Source organism: Vulpes vulpes, chromosome 1 (assembly GCF_048418805.1).
Source record: "Vulpes vulpes isolate BD-2025 chromosome 1, VulVul3, whole genome shotgun sequence".
Lineage (NCBI taxonomy): Eukaryota > Metazoa > Chordata > Mammalia > Carnivora > Canidae > Vulpes > Vulpes vulpes.
Window position 1 is genome coordinate 46,018,280 of NC_132780.1, and position 19,217 is coordinate 46,037,496.

Sequence of the window (19,217 nt, forward strand, 5' to 3'; positions counted from 1 at the left end):
AAGTGAAATCCAGGAATATCTCTGACCATTCAAACAACTGACTAATGGAATTACTAACAAGAATACATACACAATAAAATAGTGAAACTTTCAAGTTAGTACCTAAAGAATTCAAAATAACTCCTAACATTTTATTAGTATCTTCCTCAAAATTAGAAGATATTTTATAGTAGTACCTCCCAATTTTAAAAGGTTTGAAGAATCTGGTACTGAATCTTAAAAAAAAAAAAAAAAAAAAAGTGACCAATAACCCCAGGAAGTTATGTGTAGGGTGTACTACCCTCTAATGGTGAATATTAAGAGTAGTAGATGATGCATAGGTATAAACCACAGAATCACAGGTTACAATTTCCATAATTCCAAAATATCTTGAGACTTTGTTTCAAGACATTTTTAATAAAGACTGAAGTAGTACACCACTTTTCCCTAAAATTTTAAGCTTACATGTGGTAACCTTTTAGGTGTAGGTGGGTGTGCATATGTGAGCACACATGTGCAAGCACATCCACACAATTTAGGATAATAAAGCCAAATAATATTATAGTTTCTTCATGCAAATAATATTTTATTCTACTGTAATATATTTTATATCCTTATAATAGCCAGAAACATGACCTAATTCATTTAGAACAAACCTATGAGTTGTCCTTTAAGTGGCTAGGTCTCAAAAAAGACTTACTGCCAAACACTGAAGTATTATTCTTAAAATAATCAAGTGTTTTCTAGAATAAAGATAGTTACAATAACACTTACCTCAGTCTTTTTACTAATGTGATCTGAAAATGAAAAAAAGGGTGAAATTTCATTGAAGAAAATATTAAATTTATTAGTATTAATAATCATTAATACCCAATATGTAAAAACATTTGAAGTAATTGAGAAGAATTTAAAAGTTATAATAAGAGTTACAGAAGTCATTTGAGGGTTGTCTGATATATTAGACTTACCTCTCTAGGTGGAAGATGTTAAATTTCAACATATAATCATTAATTTGCTCAGTTTAGGGACCATGTCTTACATCCTAGTCAATGCCGCTCATACAACAGGGTATTATTAAATTTGAACAGCTGAATTCCAAATAATTTAGGTTTTCTGTTTCACACAATTTTAGGGGGGCATAAAGGGGAACAAATATGCCTAAAATCAAATCACAGGATACCATAACTGCAAAATTGTACAGATCACTGCCTTTTGGGGGGGGGGGGGGGGAACGAATAATAATTTGTGTCTTTTAAACACCTAGTTTCTTTTTTTCCTAGTTTCTTTATTTTAAAAATATACATCATAGTGCTTTGATAATACTATAAGAAATACTACAAATTGATATATTTGTAGTATATTTATAAAATGAATAGAAAGAAGGCAATAAAAATACATTCAGATTAAACAAATCATTGACTTAACAACACATCATTTCTAGAAAGGGATTACAGGAGGAGGAATAAAGAAGACATAAGGAAATCCACACAGACACAAGGCTGAAACTAAAGTACCAAGAGGGAGAAAATGTTCTTATTTAAATTAGAGATGATTGGGATAGCTAATATTTAACATGGCTTATTGTGCATAGTAGAAATTTTCTATTCTCAGGGACTAACAATAATTTAATAGAATAGCATTCTTACAACTGAGAATTTAAAAGCTGGTCCAGCTTTTTAAGGCATCTGTTGATCAGAACAGGGTCTAGAAGTATAATAAATGTTAAAATCACAAGTTTCAGCTCAAGCTACAAAATCCTACTTAGCTTAATAAAAGAAGCAGACTACAGGAAAAACTGTCCTGATCCTTAAACCAAAGCAATATAATGCTCTCAATTTATTCCTAAATTCACAGATAGGCCTGCTTTTGAAAATGCTGGAGTATTTTATTTTATTGCGTTTTTTTTTTTTTAGATTATTGCTGTAGTATTATTAATCCTCACAGAACAAATACCCAAGTATTAAGGCTAAATTCATATGAATCAAATAGATCATTGTCAATGAACAAATAGCTGTTCATTTTGTCAGCAACTATTCTGACTGGCATAAACACAACACTGTCCAAAAAAAATTTTCTGTAAGGATAACTTTACAGAAACTTAATTTAAATATAAATTAATTAAAATGAACTATAGTAAAAATTCATTAGTTGTATTAGCCACGTTAGCAGCTTCTAACCACATGAAGGGGAAGCTACTAATCACATGAAGGTACTGAGCATTTGAAATGTGGCTAATACAACCAATGAATTTTTACTTTAGTTCATTTTAATTAATTTATTTTTAAAACATCACACATGAATAGAGGCTACCATATTTTATAGCACAGACTTAGGGTTTTCACAACTTCCCACATCAAAAACAGTGCGCTTTATGGTCTATCTTCAAAAGTTTGGTGGATAATGTAGTTTCCTTGTCTTCTCTGTTCAATAAAAAAAATACGAGTGATATTACAAAGTTTTCTGGTGATTAGTCTCATTCTAAAAATTTGTATTTTAATTTTCTACAGTGTAGTTCCAGATAATTTGAAGAGGCTGACCAATAATGGATGAAATCTGATGATACTATTCCTGGCCTGGTGGAAGTCCAATTACTTTATGTATAAAGACAATAATTATGTTTCAAGATGACTCAAAAACTACAAGTACAATTTTTATTTTTAGTGAGTTTTAGAATATGGACAAATTCAGATACAAAAAAGACAAATTTATATTTAATTTTTATGGAGATTTAATGACTGCTTTTAAACTATCCCCCAAATTGTTTATTTCCAAACAGGTTTACATTTTTTATAATCTCAGTAACACATTAACAAAACAATTCTTACTTATTTTAAAAAATAGCAAGGAACTTAAAAATATATAAAGACTTAAAATAGTCTAGCATAATAGATTTCGTACATATATTACCTTCAGATTGAAAATCTTTGAGTGATACTGTGAGAGGTTTGTCTTTTCCCTGATGATTCTTCCTTTTATCTTTTTTATTCACAACTTTTGACTGAGTTGAAGCATTTTCAGCATTTTCATACTCCTAAGAATAATTACCAACAATAATTAAACTTGGTTTACGCTGGTGAAAAAAAAAAAATCAACATACCATTAGGTAATATATTAAAGTTTTATTTTTTTAAAGGTAAACTACAAATTTTAAAAATCAATACTTGAGGTTAGTCAAATTGTATAAAAGGACAGTTTGTTTGGTTTTTTTTTGAGAGAGAGAGAGAGAGAGAGAGAGTGCGCACACAAGGAGGGGCAGAAGGAGAGAGAGGACCTTAAGCAGGCTCCATTCTCAACACAGAGCCTGATGCAGGCCTGGATCCCACCACCCTGAGAGCATGACCTGAGCTGAAATCAAAAGTTAGACACAACTGACTGAGCCACCCAGGTGCCCCAGCATAAGTTGCTTTCTTTTTATATGCTCAATCTCTTGCCTCTTAAACATTAAAATAAAAACAAAAAGCCATTCCTTGTGGTTTATAACCTCTCCTAGATGCCACCTCTTCTTCTTTATTTCAGGACCAAACTTAAGACAATCATCTCTAGTCAATTTCCTTTCTCACCACCTCCGCCAAATCTGGCTTCCCCTGTTCTCTTCTACTAAAATTAAGGTCAACCTCCCCCACAATGCCATATCCAAAGACATTGCTTTTTCAAACACCTCTTGGTTTTCTCAATACACTCTGACTACTGTTCAGTCTCCTTCACTGGCTTCCTATATCCGAACGTTTCTCACCATTATTCCATTCTTGAGGAATTCTTTTGCTTTATACTCAAAGTTTAAAGTTCTACCTATACACTGATGATTTTTTGTATGTACAGACAACTCAAATGGAATGCTCAGTAAGCACCACCAAACTATATATGTTCACCCTGCCCTTCCCTACTGGATCCTCCAGTAAGTACCTTGTATAATGTCACCATCACCTACATAACTGCGCAGACTAGAAACCTGTGTCACCACTGTCTGCTCCTCCTGCAGACTTTATATACAAAGTAGTCACAAGGTCTTGTTGAGTTTATCTGCTAAAGATCTCTTACATCTGTTCTCTTCCCTTCAGACCTTCTGTTATTTCCCTATCTTCTTCTGCTGGACACTGCAACACCCTCTAATTTTAGCCCCTCAATCCATCTTCTACATGGCTACAGCATGAGTTTCTAAAATGAAAACCTGAAATCTAAAAGTTAAAAATAGTTCAATAGTTCTCCACCAACAGATTTATAAAAGCCCAATCTCCTTAGCCTGGTCCATATCCTATCCTTCAGAAAGTGTCTCTACCAACTCCAAATCAAATAGGCTACACTCTTTTACCTGCACATATCCTATATACTTGCCACTCCTTTCCTGACAAAGCCTATTTTTTTCTCTTGCCTAAACTGTCACCTTTTAATAAACCCATTAAATCTCCTCTTTAAGAATTCTTTTCTAAAACCCATACCAATCAAAGGCAAAGAAAGTTCTTCCATCTTTCTGAATTCCCACTACACAGAACATTCATCTTTCAATGCTATACACAGTAATTATATGCATGTCTCCCTCCACTAAACTCAAGGGCTGGGACCATATCCTTACCTTTGTATTGTGCAATTTGCACATTTTTGGCTATTCAAAAAAATATTTGGCAAACAAGTAATAAAACAGAATAGAAAATGCCATCCCAGAGGTACCTGTGTAGCTCAGTCAGTTAAGCCTCCAACTCTTGATTTTTGGCTCAGGTCATGATCTCAGGGTCATGAGATCAAGCCCCATGTGGGGCTCCATACTCAGTGGGAAGTCTGCTTGAGATTCTTTCCCTCTGCACCTACCCCCTGCTCTCTCTCTAAAATAATGAGAGAAAGAAAGAAAGAAAGAAAGAAAGAAAGAAAGAAAGAAAGAAAGAAAGAAAAGAAAAGAAAAGAAAAGAAAATGCCATTCCAAACTTTAGTTACTAAAAAAAAAACTTAAAAAAAAAAAAACCACCCTTGGACTAAAATAGTTATTTTATTGGAATATTGACTTAAAACTCAATGACAACATTAATGCAATCACATCAAACTAACCATTACATACAACAGGAGTTTCTCCCTTTTCTGAAAGTCATTACTGTCTGAAAGAACCAATGCTTTTGAGTAGCAGGCTATGACTATGCCAAGAAAACTGGCTTGTGTGCATGATATTTTATCAGTACCATTTACTCCATGCCTCCTCTATACATATAGCTAATTCTTTTGGCTTTAGAATCTAGATATATGTATCACAACAATAAATCATTATTATAGGATAATATTCTATTTTTTATACTTTTCCAGTGTAACTTGAAAGTCCATTTAAATGATTAAATCATAGTAAAGCTAGCTGTATACATTTTTCTAATTGCTAGCTATGTGTTTAAACAGGCAACTAACAATAAGAATCATAGTAATTCTTGATTACTCAGGGTAACAGGAATAGGGACATGGAAAATGTACACATAAAATGTACATGTCCACTTTATTAGCAACTTTCATCCTTTTCCCTTGAACTACAAGTAAAAAGCAAAAAATATCTGCTCTAAATTTTAATTCCTCTCTCCCCTTCATCTTAGGTGAAGGAGCTAGTGTACAATGACATAGTCTAAAGTCCCTTAAGCATGACCAGGGTATTTTATTATCAACTACAATCACAAACTAAATATATTTTATAGACCCAAAAACTTCCCAATGCATGTAAAGGACTAAAATGTCAAATTATATGAAAATAATAAATACCCAATTTGAATACAGAATCGGAAGCCAGGGATGCCTGGGTGACTCTGTAGTTGAGCATCTACCTTTGGCTCAGGTCATGATCCTGGGGTTCTAGGATCGAGTCCCGCCATCAGGCTCCTTGCAGGGAGCATGCTTCTTCCTCTGCCTATGCCTGCCTCTCTCTCTCTCTCTCTCTCTCTCTGTGTCTCTCATGAATAAATAAATAAAATCTTAAAAAAAAAGAAAGAAACTGGAAGCCAAAACTACCTTTTACTTAAATGTTCCTATAGTTTCAAGCTGTACAATGCAATTCAGCACATAGCCCAATATCACAGTTTAGATAAAATTCAGAATCCACAAGGACAAAACCTCAGAAACGGCCTTCCATTTACTTTAGTTAATTGTTGCATATCTCTAGCAGAGGGTCTCTTAATGGATGCCCCATACTCATACTTACTTAAATTCGGAAATCTACTTATTTCCTGTGTTTATTTAAAATAAATTAAAATAAATTAATAATTAACTAATTAATTAAAATTAATCATCTGCTGTTTTCATTTTCTCTCTTCCCTTCACCTGGTGTGGACAGATTTCTTAAGGAAACATCTCAAATCACCAAAGTTCAGTCTGTTGCCTCTCAAATCCTGAGGAGTAATTTTGTTATAAAAACCTAACAGGAGTGCCTGAGTAGCACAGCAGGTTCAGTGCCCAATTCTTGGTTTCTGCTCAGGTCATGGTCTCGGAGTCATGGGATTGAACCCCGTGTTGAGCTCCACACTCAGTGCAACGTCTGCTTGGGACTCTCCCTCTGCTCCTCTCCCCACCAACTCTGCTCTCTCTCCCCTTCTCTTAAATAACTTTTTAATAATTACTTTTAAAAAAACAACTTCATAATATTTTGTTACAAAGATGAATTCCTAGGACAAGCTTTAATGGAAAACTTTTATACAAAATTCAGGAAGACTGGTCCTAACTTCTGACCATTTAAACTTCTAAAATATCTAAATCAATAAATGTGTAAATACCGTTTTGTGTTCTTCATATTCTAATTTACTTAGCAACAATGCCTTCTCAAGATCTGCTTCAAACATTTCAGATGTCAGCTAAAACAAAAGGAAAGTTTCACAATTATGCCACACACAATATTATGACAATATATGCATGAAAGGAAAATGAATACGTTAAAAAAACAATATGGGTTCTCCAAAGTTATCCATCCATGCCAAAGTAGGGAACTCTGTATTTTACAGAAGATACCAAAGCAAAAAACTTCCAATTTTGAGGTTTCTATTTCCCTATTCACTGTCAATTATATATTGTATATCACATAATTCTTTTCTTTCATAAAAAAAATCTTACAAGGAAACTGACACTGTATTAGAGGTCAATGACAGTATTCAGTTTAGGACACAAAATTATAACAGTGATTACTACTCAAAAACGTAATCCTGAAAAATAAATCAATAGACATTATAAAAACATACCATTCATTCCCTTAATATAAAGTAATCCACAGGTATGGAAACTTTAAATAATGTGAGTAAATGTTCTCATCTATCTCTGATGTTACAGAACAATTATTTATAGTGCATCTTTGTACTCCTATCCTTTTATTTGGTTGCCCTACCTTTAAGGTCATCTAATACTACAAAAAAATGATTCTTTAATTTGTGATCTCTATCTTTTGGTCCCTCTTTCCCACCACTCAATCTCATCTTAACTTCTTATAATCTAGTTTCTACTACTCTCTAATCAAATTACTCTCTACGAATTACTTTTCTTAATTGCCACACAGAATTGTTACAGTAGGTGGATGAGACTTTAGGTTTCTACCATTGGAGATAAAGTTATGTCTGCAGCTCAATACAGGAGAGTTGCAACATGACAGGAATAAATTTCCTGGATTTGTATACAAGCATGTGTCAATCTATGTGGACTAGATAATAAAAGCACAAGTTTGGTAGCCATCTCTTGTGTTTGTCCAGAATCCCTTCCTTTATTCCTGTGAATAACTACACTTCATCTCAGGGTCCTATGATTCTAATAGGATACCCAAATACATAATCCTATAAACCACCCACCAGCAAATCCACACAAACATCCAAGCTACCATCATCAATGACAAAGTGGTGGCAAGGGATCCAACTCTTTTTTGATCTCCTAGGAATTAAATTTTGGGAACAAACACAAAGGAAGTAGGTTTGGTCATCTGACATGACAGCCTTCCACAAAGGAGCATACTAGTTCTACCAGTTTATATCTCTAAGCACTCCAGAATTCTTAGTTTCCATCTCCCCCAAGGCATACTTGTTTAGTTCTTAATTCAAATATGTGAATTGTTTCAACAAATGACTTTTGCCAATGTTAGTTAGAATTATTTCTATTGCTTAATGACAAAAAAAATCTGACCTAGAACAGAAATCAACTCCAAAGAGGAGCGTTTTATTTCCAAGGGGTAACTTAAAAATTAGAAAGATGTTAACACTGGACACCATGAATAAAGCTTTCATTCATAACCAATGTATCTCTTCGAAAGCATCTCATCTAAACCTACACTAAGATAATAAAAAGAGGCAGTAAAAGATTAGGTTTATCATAGAAAAAAAATAATCTTAGACAAAAATGCAGTTAGAATTAAAATGGTAAGAGTATTTAGCACTAGAAAATATGGTTAAATGCAGAGTAAACTGTACTTACTTCTATAAAGTAACTAAAACAAATTGAAGAATTAATCCAAATTAGTAATAATCAGAAAAAATAATCTTTTAAATAATATATAATACAAAAGGATATTCAAAAATAATATACAATTATAAAGTAAAAAAGAACTGGATTCATGTTAGCATTATGCAAAAAAGTTTACATGAAGAGTGTCTGGGTGGCACAGTTGGTTGAGCATCGGACTCGGTTTTGGCTCAGGACGTGATCTCAGGGTTGTGGCACCCACAGAGCCCATGTCAGACTCCACACTCAGTGCAGGGTTTGCTTAGGACTGTCTCTCTCTCCCTCTGCTCCTCCCCCCACTCCTGCACTCTCTCTTTAAAATAAATAAATAAATCTTTAAAAAATAATTTACATTAGTTTCTCCACCTAAACTCAAAGCAAACTGAGTACAAAGTATTTCTTTATAAGTCAAGAAGTCATCCCAACGCAGAAAAAGTAACAAAACTACTTAAGTTCATTCTAAACAAAGCCAGTTCAAGTTATCACTAAGTTTTTAATCCATATTAATGGCATTTAACATTATTTCCAATATGTTACATATTCTGACCAATATTTCAAAAATAAGTTAATAGGCAGGAGAACAGGTTAGAGAGTTAGGAGTCTTGCTAGATGTCATTATCCTTTTTCCCATTAATTCACAGAACTTAAATATTAAAGTAGTTGGTTCTAATATGATAAAAACAGAATGAAATGGAACTTTTAAAGTAAAAAATATGGCTCTCCTCTGCATTTGACTCTAAATGCAGCAGTTGAGAGCTTTTAATTATTAACACAAACTAGTATACAAGGAACCACAAAAAAAGCAAAAATGATTTGTTTCAATTTAAGTCTTTAAAAACTAGAACAAATCTTCTAAAAATGTCAGTATGATCAATCAGCCAATAAGATAATAGACAACCTTCTATGTGCTTTGTCTGTAGTGTTTCAAAGCAGCAGCATATATTTGGCTTTTGCCCTCTAAGAATTCCTACTCCAGGGATGCTTAGTTCAGTCCATTAAGTGTCTGCCTTTGGTTCAGGTCTTAATCCCAGGGTCCTGGGACTGAGTTTTGCATCAGGCTCCCTGCTCAGTAGGGAACCTGCTTTTCCTCTTCTTCTGCCTCCCTGTTGTGCTCCCTTTCTGTGTCAAATAAATATTTTTAAAATTTTCTAGTCCAGTTGCAGACAGAAGACTGACACAAATGAAGTACAAGAAATAGAATAAGACATTGAAAGTGCTACAAAAGTGGAGAGAAAAAAACGTATACAACAAATAAAATTCAGAGAAGCATACAGAAAAGATGTTAAGTTTGTCCTTAAATGGTAGATACAATTGAGAGAGGTAGAAAAAGAAATAGAAGAATTTCAGGAGGAAAGAGTCAAGTGAACAGTATTAAAAATAGATATATTATGGGATACATCAAAGAAAGGGGATACCTAAATAAAGTGTGAATTCAATATAAGAGAGATGTAGACAAGGGGCAGCCCTGGTGGCGCAGCGGCTTAGCGCCGCCTGCAGCCCAGGGTGTGATCCTGGAGACCGGGGATCGAGTCCCACATCGGGCTCGCTGCATGGGGCCTGCTTCTCCCTCTGCCTGTGTCTCTGCCTGTCTCTCGCTCTCTCTGAATGAGTAAATAAATAAATCTTTAAAAAAAAAAAAAAAAGAGAGAGATGTAGACAAAACCTAGGCTTTGGGAGATCACACAGGTGGATAATTTAAATTCCAATTCCATTTATGTTAGGACCTTGGGCAAATTACATGACTTCTATAAATTTCAGTTTCTTCATATATAAAAAGGAAGTACAAACATCAACCTTATAGGGTAGTTTTAAAGACTTAAAACTAATTAATACATGTAAAGTGCCTAACACAGTGCCTGCCTGGTACAAGACTTACATCTAGTAAATCAGAATTCCTCTCCTCTGTGTTGGAGAATAGTGGAAAGTGAGTTTGCTTAGGTAGGGTAGAATTAGATTCCCAGCAATCCCTAAAAATTAGGGACTTGGGGCAGAAGAAAGAGAAATACTTATAAGAATATTTTTTTAAATTTTTATTTATTTATGATAGTCACAGAGAGAGAGAGAGAGAGAGAGAGAGAGAGAGAGAGACACAGGCAGAGGGAGATGCAGGCTCCATGCACCGGGAGCCCGACGTGGGATTCGATCCCGGGTCTCCAGGATCAGGCCCTGGGCCAAAGGCAGGCCCCAAACCTCTGTGCCACCCAGGGATCCCTATAAGAGTAATTTTAAAGAAATAAACCGGAACATTAGTGAAACGAAGGCTTAGAGTCAATGTGTTTGGCTAAACCTCTATATTCTCAGCATATAGAAATCTGAACCAGAACATAAAAGTATAGAAAATAAAGAAGGTTCTATCTTAGAAAAGAATGACCAAGTTTTGGAACACTGACTGAATATGAAATATGAAAGAAAAATGAATCAAAAATAAGATTTTTAATTATAGATAACAGGGAAAATGGCAGCACAAGACTAAAACAAGAAAGAGAAAGAAAATATGATTCTAAATTCTCTAAACACATCTTACAGCATTAATCATTAGACTACTATAAATACAGTTGTATAATTCATCAGTACATGTACAGGCAGAGCTGGGGAGTAGGGGTGAAGTGTGAGCCTAAAAGACAGGTACTGGGCAAGAGAATGCAAAAACCATCATGATTTTTAAAAAATAACTTCTATTAAGTCTGCAAATTGAGATTTGTTCATCATTTACAGGAGAAGGAGGAAAGGAAGACAAAGAGGAAATAGTAGGGACTACAATGCCTACAGGATTGAAGAAGATACTTACATGTGCCCAAAAGGGAGTACTTCAGACCCCCTTCCACTTGGCTTCCTTCATTGCCTCCTACTCTTCCCATCTAGTAGTAAAACATTTTTTTTTCTATTTAAACAAACCTATAGCTCAAGGGTTTACGATCAGTTAAAGAGTATGAAGAACCAATGAAAAACAGGAAGGCCAGTTAATATTCTGGAACTAGATTTTTAAAAATTAATTTGTAAGTCTAAGTACAGTAATGATTTTACCCACTTTAAATCTAAGCAAAACAAATTCCAAATGAAGAGTTACTCCTCATTTTCCACAGGCATCATGGGAACAGGATTTTGTATCACAACACACAACATCATTCTGAACATCTAATGCTTGCAGCCACAACAGCAGCAGTGCCCTGTGGTCCTCTAACTCCATGATATTCAGAGTATGGACCCTGTATCTTTCACTAATTTGGAAAGTAGAATTATTTTTCCAGAAATCTTCTAATACTTTTATTGAACACTAGGATTTTAAAAGTTGTCAGTGTTCTAAAAAATTGGATCGGGGTGGGGGGGGGTGGAGAAAAAAATAAAATTAAAATTAAAAAAATACAATAAAAAATTTTTTAAATTTAAAAACATTGGGTCTATGTATGTGTACACACTAATTGTCAGGTTCAGTTAATTTCTGTTCATTTCAGTTAATGTATCTTTATGTTTTCTGAGTGTTGTTTATATTTTTAAGTCTACATTTTTGTTGTATGCTTTATTATATCTCCCAAATAACAAAAATGGTTTAATGATTTACTGAAGGATTAAAAGAGAGCTGTAAATAATGCTACTTATAAAAACACCATGAATTGTTAAATGAACAGAACTCTAATACAGTGAATACAGAATATAAATCTGTATGTCTTAAGATACGAGTGATATCACATAAGCAGCCGAAGAGGAAAATCATAAATAGAAAATTAAGATAGTGAGCATTTGAAATTTTATTTACTGAGTCAATTTATTTGTTCCTTACTGCCTGCTATGAAACATGGTTAGACCAGTGGCCTGAAGACACCATAGTTTTTGTTTCACTTTCAAAGCACAATGACTTGTATGAGTCTTTTCAGGACAAGTCCCACATAATGCTTTTTCCATAGCAAAAGTGATGAATTCTGTTGCTAAAGAAAGAGCTAAAAACTACAGAGCACTTATTTGAATTTGCACTCCTTCTAGGGAAACAGGTGCAAGTCAAACAACTGCCAAGGGACTTATTATACCAGCCATGAGGTTAATAACACATGTCACACTCAAAAACAAACAAGAAACAGAACAATCTGTTGGCGAAACACCTTTATCCGATGGACTGGAAGATGTGATATGAAGAAACAATTACTATTGTGCACATGCTAGCAGATATTTCACTTCTGAGCTGGACAAAACCAGTAATGTATGGAGTTTGAATCAATAAGAGGAAGAAATATACACTAAAATTTCATCAGTCACTAAAGACCCCTAAGAAATTTTCTATTCAGTTAATTATTTTTAAGCCATGATATGGACTTACATAAAGATACATGGAAACAGCACTATCAATGTATCATGAATAAAGGAGAACAACACTACACAACTCTGCAAAGAAATAGAAAATATAAGACTACCTCCACTCTGAAATATTCTGGGACAGATACAAGTCTATGAATTGGAAAATGAGATACAAACATTTCTTAAGATACTAATAGTGATTAAAGATGATCTCTACAATTTCTAGAAGCTTTTAAGCATACCTCAGCAAAACACACAGCAGCTTGAATAGCCTGAACCTATCCTTTCAGGGTCAATGTGTCACAATTTTTAATGTAAGAAAAAGGTAAGAATTAAGATCAAAATGTGATCCAGGCAGTTTATCCCTATTGGTCTTCAATAGGTAAAATCAACTATTTATATTTACATATAAAACAAAACGTCTATTATCCTTTTTTTATACCTTCTTTGAAAGGCTTTCTTGCATCTTCCTTTACTTTGTAACTTTTGCTTATATGGACCAGGTTTAATTTTTTTTTCTTCAACTGATTTAAAACTCATAGATTGAAAAGTCTCGTGTATAAATTGTTCTCTTTAGATTAAAAAGAATCACACTTGGAAGTATGTATCTTTGTTATCAATATGAAAAATTTAAAAAATATCTACTGGCTTTTCCAACCTATTTCCTTCCAAATTTTTGTATTCAAAACCAGGGATTTCCCTTTAGACAAATTCTTCATGTGAGTCAGGTTCTCTTTAATAATCGCTTGCAATCACTACTTAGAGTTAATTCTGCAGTGAACTAGCTTCAATGCTTGCCACTGGTGCTTTCCAATTGTTGTGCTATTTAGATTTGCCTTTTAATCAGCAGGAGCATATCTCAGAAAAACTTGCAGAAATGATAATGGCAGTATGCTTCCTTAGCCCTTGCATGTCTAGGAATGAATTTCTTTAACTTTCACAAAAATGACGTATTGCCTAGATATGGGATTCTTGGTCCTAGAATTTCAATTCTGGCATTTAAAGTAGCTGCCCTGATTTTTCATCCTGTTTTCTCATATATATGTATGTATACACACACACACATTCAAGAATATTCCTTATCTCTCATTCTTAGTATTAATTTTTTTTTTTAAGTTTTCCCAAAAAAGTCTTTAAAAAAGGCTTAAGTCCTTTCAAGCTCAGATTCGAGTACCTAGCTTAGGAAAATTTTTAGCATATTACTTTTAATGACTGCCTCTATTCTCCTTGTTGTAGTGACACTAATTATGCCTCTGTTGGATTTCAATTGTGTTCCAGTTTATCATGCTGATTTTGTTGGCAAAATATATCTCAAATTTTCCTTCATACAACTGACTCAATTTTCCTCAGTGTATACTCTGTTCTTTAGTCTAATGAAATTTTAAATTCTGCTATGATTTCACCTCTCCAATTTTTTATTTTGTCTATATCTCTTTCGATTTCTTTTGACCACTTTTTCATCTCAGACTACCACCTCACCTTATTATATAACACTACTAATCTCCTTGACTTACAAAATGTTCTAGGCCCTGGGTCTTCATTGAGGCAAAGAACAGATGCTGTCTACAATCACCTTCTGTTTCCTGTAATAAATCTTTTTCAAAGTATGCTTTCACTTTGGACACTAAGTATAATGTTCTTTTCGTGGGGCACAAACTTTTTCAGTTGACATGACACCATGTGTTTGCTCATACAGAAATGGAGTGGATGCTTCTTTACTGTCTCTCTAGTTGTCGTAAAATGCCAGCTCTCAGATTTTATATTGAGGCTTAGTTGATGTAAACTTACATTATCGCCTAAGTGATTTAGGAGTAGGAAAGTTTGTCTTAGCAAAATTTATCTTTTGTGTTGGAAATAAGTAGCCACATACCAGGCAAGCTTTCTATAGCCATCTTTTTGTCTTGTCTCCCTCAACACTGGACTTTCTCAGTGTGTTGTTCCTTTACTGTGTCCGGGAGAACATCGACCATCCTATATGCTTTCTGCCTAGTTTAGTCACTAGCTGGTCCCTACTTTTAAATTTTGTTGTGCCACACAGTAAAATAGATTCCAAATGGTTTATGGTCCAACTGTTTGTTCCAAGGCCTGTCCTTATCTCCTCTTCAGTTAACAGTATGATTATCCGAGGATCTACTCTTCTTTCCATGACCTTGATTATTCTCCTGCAAGTGAGAATGCCAAATACGGTACCAGGTTTTCCTAAGTGATCCATCAATAGTATATCCAGCAGAAGTGCTTCGAAGTCCTGAGCCTGGGATGACATTCTTGTACAAGGTCAGGGCTAAGTCAACTATTTTCTTTTCACAATTACCTGGTCATTTTGGCAGCAATCGGTGGGAACAGGAAGAAAGGCAATCAAGTTTCTGTGCTCAAGTTCCCCACATTACACAAAATTTATTTTGGTGCAAATCTGAGTAGTTTTTCCTCATTAATTTTCCAGTGCCCTTTGGGCTACTGGGAGAAATTCTCTCTGGTGAAGACACTGGTCAATTCTATTACTGTCTAAACAAGTAGATCATTACATTTATATCTGTAAACCAGAAGAATCTGTCATAATGAATGCTGCAGAAGGAAAAAAAGAAATAATCAAATATCAACTAGGGGGTTTAACACAAGATAATTTATCCAGTATACCACTGCCTGGAGATATATTTTAAGTGGCATTTGTGCACAGCTCTTGTGTAGTAACTTATCCTTGTGAGGATGGGCCTAAGGCACTACAAAATCCTAACAAAAATGTTATAACTAATATAGTTATATAGTACTATATATACTATACTTATATTATATAAGTGTATAATATATATTACACATACTTATTATATTATTACCATATATAGTACTATATTACTATATATACTAATATAGTGTTAAGAGTGCTTTAGAATACTCTAATTCTTTTTTTTGTTTTGTTTTGTTTTTTTCTCTAATTCTTTTAAAACTGGTAACCAAAGCATGGTATGGCACTCTACTAAGCCAAAGACCTGCTAAAATAATACCTCTTCCCAATGGATTAACTGCCAGTTTAACAGGTAAGCAAATAAGTAACTATTCATTTCTCATACATACAGCATCTCCTAGAGTACATTCCAGGCTTAGTATGCTATTTTCCTGAATAGTACATTCCAGGCTTAGTATGTTATTTTCCTGAATAGCACATACACCAAAAAAGTGATTGGTCTTAAAAATTATCTATATGATTTGGTTATTAATATTTATTTAACAGAGGCACAATGTATCACATAAACAGGTTAAAGAAACTAACAGATGTCATAAACGGTTTTACATCAAAGTTGAAAAGGAATTATTTCCCTTCAAAGTCTTTCTTTTCAAAGCAAAACAGTGACTGAATATTTTTAACAAGAGACATCTAACTCTACAAATATTGATTTTTTTAACTTGAAATATAATTTAATCCTGTTATTCTACCTTTCCTATCTCTCCCTCACTTGTAAAAAGACAGATGAATTGAAAACTCACAAAATAACTGCTTTGAATTGCCAAAGCTAACAAAATAACAAGTATATCAATCTTTTCCTAGTAGATGAAAAATAGAATCTCTTATTTAAAGCACAAAGATAAAAAAATAAAAATAAAAGCACAAAGATGTGTGAGTTAATCTAATACAAAATGCACCACAAATTGTGGTGTCATGGACTCAGATGCACTGCCATTTAAAAAAATCCATAAACTCACAGAAATACAAAGCAAAATAATTTGATTTACTTAACTGTACCTGCTCATCTCTTTGCCTCCACTCTTGCCAATTTTCTTCTCGTGAATCCTTCTGCACTGGGTTTGGTAATGAAAGCTCATGTTGAGCATTACAAATGGCATGGGAGGATTTCTGGGGAATTTTCTTAAAAGCAAGATTCCTGAGCTACGAGACAAATGAACAATAACATTAAATTCAGTTTACCAATACTGGAATTCTAACAGTTTTTTTGCTAAGTTAAAAAATCAGTAGTATTTTTATATTTCTAAATACTATACCATTCATTATTCCAACTCAGAGTCACTGTGTTTTTCTTAATCTCTGTAAAATGTTAATTTCACCAGTATTTAGATAATGTTGGTGAGTTTCTAACAATTTAATAGGTGAAAATGGACTGTATTCTATTATACCATCATTTTAATGATTCTGATTCACTTAAATGAAGAAATTTATAGGAGCAGAAAACAGGGTAAGTATGCTTTTGACTATGTTGTACATCTGAAACTAATATGACATTGTAGGACTTGTGGTGAAGCATAGTATAATGGATAAACTTGTCAAATCACTTTGTTGTACACCTGAAATTAATGTAGCATTGTGTGTCAAATGCTCCCAAATAAAAGGAAAAAAATTAATAGGGTTTATGATAATACAATTTACCATTACTAATTGCCTTTATAGGGTTGTTGTGAGGAATAAATGAGTCAATTGATGTAGAATACTTAAAACAATGCCTTTCTTATAATTAACATCATAAATTTAAAAAATATATATATATATATGACCTTACAGGTCAACTAAATTAAAAAAAAAAAACAAAGCAATGGGATTCAAAAACATTAAAATTTAATAGCTTACAACTCTAGCAACTACTTTGCTAGTCCTTAAAAATACAGAGCCTAGTTCACAAAGTAACATGATGAGCTAAAATTGGACTGGCCAAACCCCTCCCAACAACAGTATGATCATCATCATCTGAGATGCAGTAGTTGAAACAAGAAAGAAAAATAGGAGAGGTTATTATGGATTGAACTGTAAACCCCCAATACATATGTCATAGGCCTGAAACGCTCAGGTATCTGTGAATGTGACCTTATTTGGAAAATAAAATCTCACAGATATAATCAAGATAGCTTGTGAGAAAGGGTAACACTGAATGAGGGGGGATCCTAATCTAATCCAATATGACTGTTGTCCCTAAGAAGAGGTGAAGACAGAGTTCCACAAAGAATGCCAAGTAAGAGCAGAGACAAAGACTGAAGTGACACAGCCACAAGCCAAGGAATGCTGAGGACTGACAGCCACAAAGAGCTAAGAAGAGCCTGGCCCTTGTGGACTCCTTGGTTTGGACTCCTGCTTACAGTCCAGTGGGAGAGTAGACACAAATAGTCGTAACTGTTACCTCATTTGCTTCACTCTGTTGCTGTTCCTTCTTTTTTCTTCTTTTTTCTCTCTTTTTCTCATTTGTAGTTGATTTGTTTGTTTGAGACTTTCCAGTATTCCGACCTTTGCCTTTTCCTGGCTCAGAATCAGAACCACTGCCACTATCTACTTGCAATAGGGCAAAACGAGAAGCAGTAGTGGGAACAGAACTAAGTACTGCCGAGGCCATTGTAAAGATTGCTATTTTAAAATATGTCTGTCAAGAATAATTCCTGTAGGGAGGGAGAAGAGGGGGTAGATGAGTAAACATAATCAGTAAAATCTGTTCTAGATTCTAGAACAATCTTATACAGACAGACACACACACACACTCTCTCTCTCTCTCTCTTCTCCTGACATTGGATTTAGTGATATTGGGATTCATACCCACAGTTCTATAGAATGCAATAACATTCTTTTTTAACTTGAGTAAGCAATATAAAATTGTATACTTTAAAAAAGAAAAAAGTAGATTGAGATTTCGTGGACAACTACTGCATGATTGACACCAATAAAATGTATTCATTTTTCCCTATGTGGTTTTCAAAAATTATTTTCTTCTCTCTTTTAAATATACTGCCATAATATATACATATTTACAAAGAACATCTTGAATCAATATGGAATAGTGGGAACATCTTCCACCACACACAAGTCCGTGTTAATCTCCAACTTTCAAGACAGAAAAAAAGAGGTAGAAAAGGAAGACACTTTTCATACACAAAATACTGCCTCCAGTTTGATTCTGGAGATTGCTACTAAGTCACAGAACTGACAGAAATTTAATAGAGAACTTAAATTTCTTCAACCAAAGGCAACCTTTCAAAATCACCTTCCACATTATCTTCTGCTTCACTAGTCTCAGTGCACCCTGAGATGCCTTGTAGACTTGTGATATTAAGGGTCCTACAGTAGTACCTAACCCAACTCATTAATCATTTAGTTTAACAGAGGAGGCAACTGGCACTTGAATTGGGTAAGTGACTTGCCTCAGGTTATTCTGCAAGTTAGTGGCAGAGTCACAACCTGAACCTAGGTTTGCTGAGCCTTGCTGACCAAGGTCAAAATAAGAAGCTCTGTCACTACTAGAAGACTCGTACTCTTTCAATTCACAAAAAAAAAAAAAAAAAAAAGATTGTGAAACTCAGAAATTTGCTCATTTTTATTTTTAAATGTATCAGATACACAATTGAGTAAAAAAATTTTTGTAAATAAATGAACACTCCAAGTACTCAGCACTAAGATTAAGAGAACTTTAACCCCCCTGTGCCTCTCCCCAATAGCATCCCAACTCCCCATGGTGAGATATAAGGATTACCCTGATTTTTCTGTAAGTCATTTGCTTTTCTTTATAGTTTTAACATATCTATCTTGAGCCACAGTACTC

At 34.0% G+C, this 19,217-nt stretch overlaps 1 protein-coding gene across 2 annotated transcripts in view; it reads right to left on the reverse strand.

Annotated features, from left to right (window-relative positions):
• Positions 1-19,217, reverse strand: part of GKAP1 (G kinase anchoring protein 1) — a 70,725-nt gene that overhangs the window by 39,507 nt on the left and 12,001 nt on the right. For both annotated transcript variants that reach the window (XM_072763046.1, XM_072763038.1), the window contains exons 3-7: positions 17,811-18,063; positions 16,430-16,573; positions 6,708-6,785; positions 2,887-3,010; positions 754-776 (exon numbers count right to left, since the gene is read on the reverse strand). In XM_072763046.1, coding sequence (XP_072619147.1) covers positions 754-776; positions 2,887-3,010; positions 6,708-6,785; positions 16,430-16,573; positions 17,811-18,020 — 579 coding nt within the window. In that variant the 5' untranslated portion in view covers positions 18,021-18,063. The remainder of the gene's footprint in view (positions 1-753; positions 777-2,886; positions 3,011-6,707; positions 6,786-16,429; positions 16,574-17,810; positions 18,064-19,217) is intronic.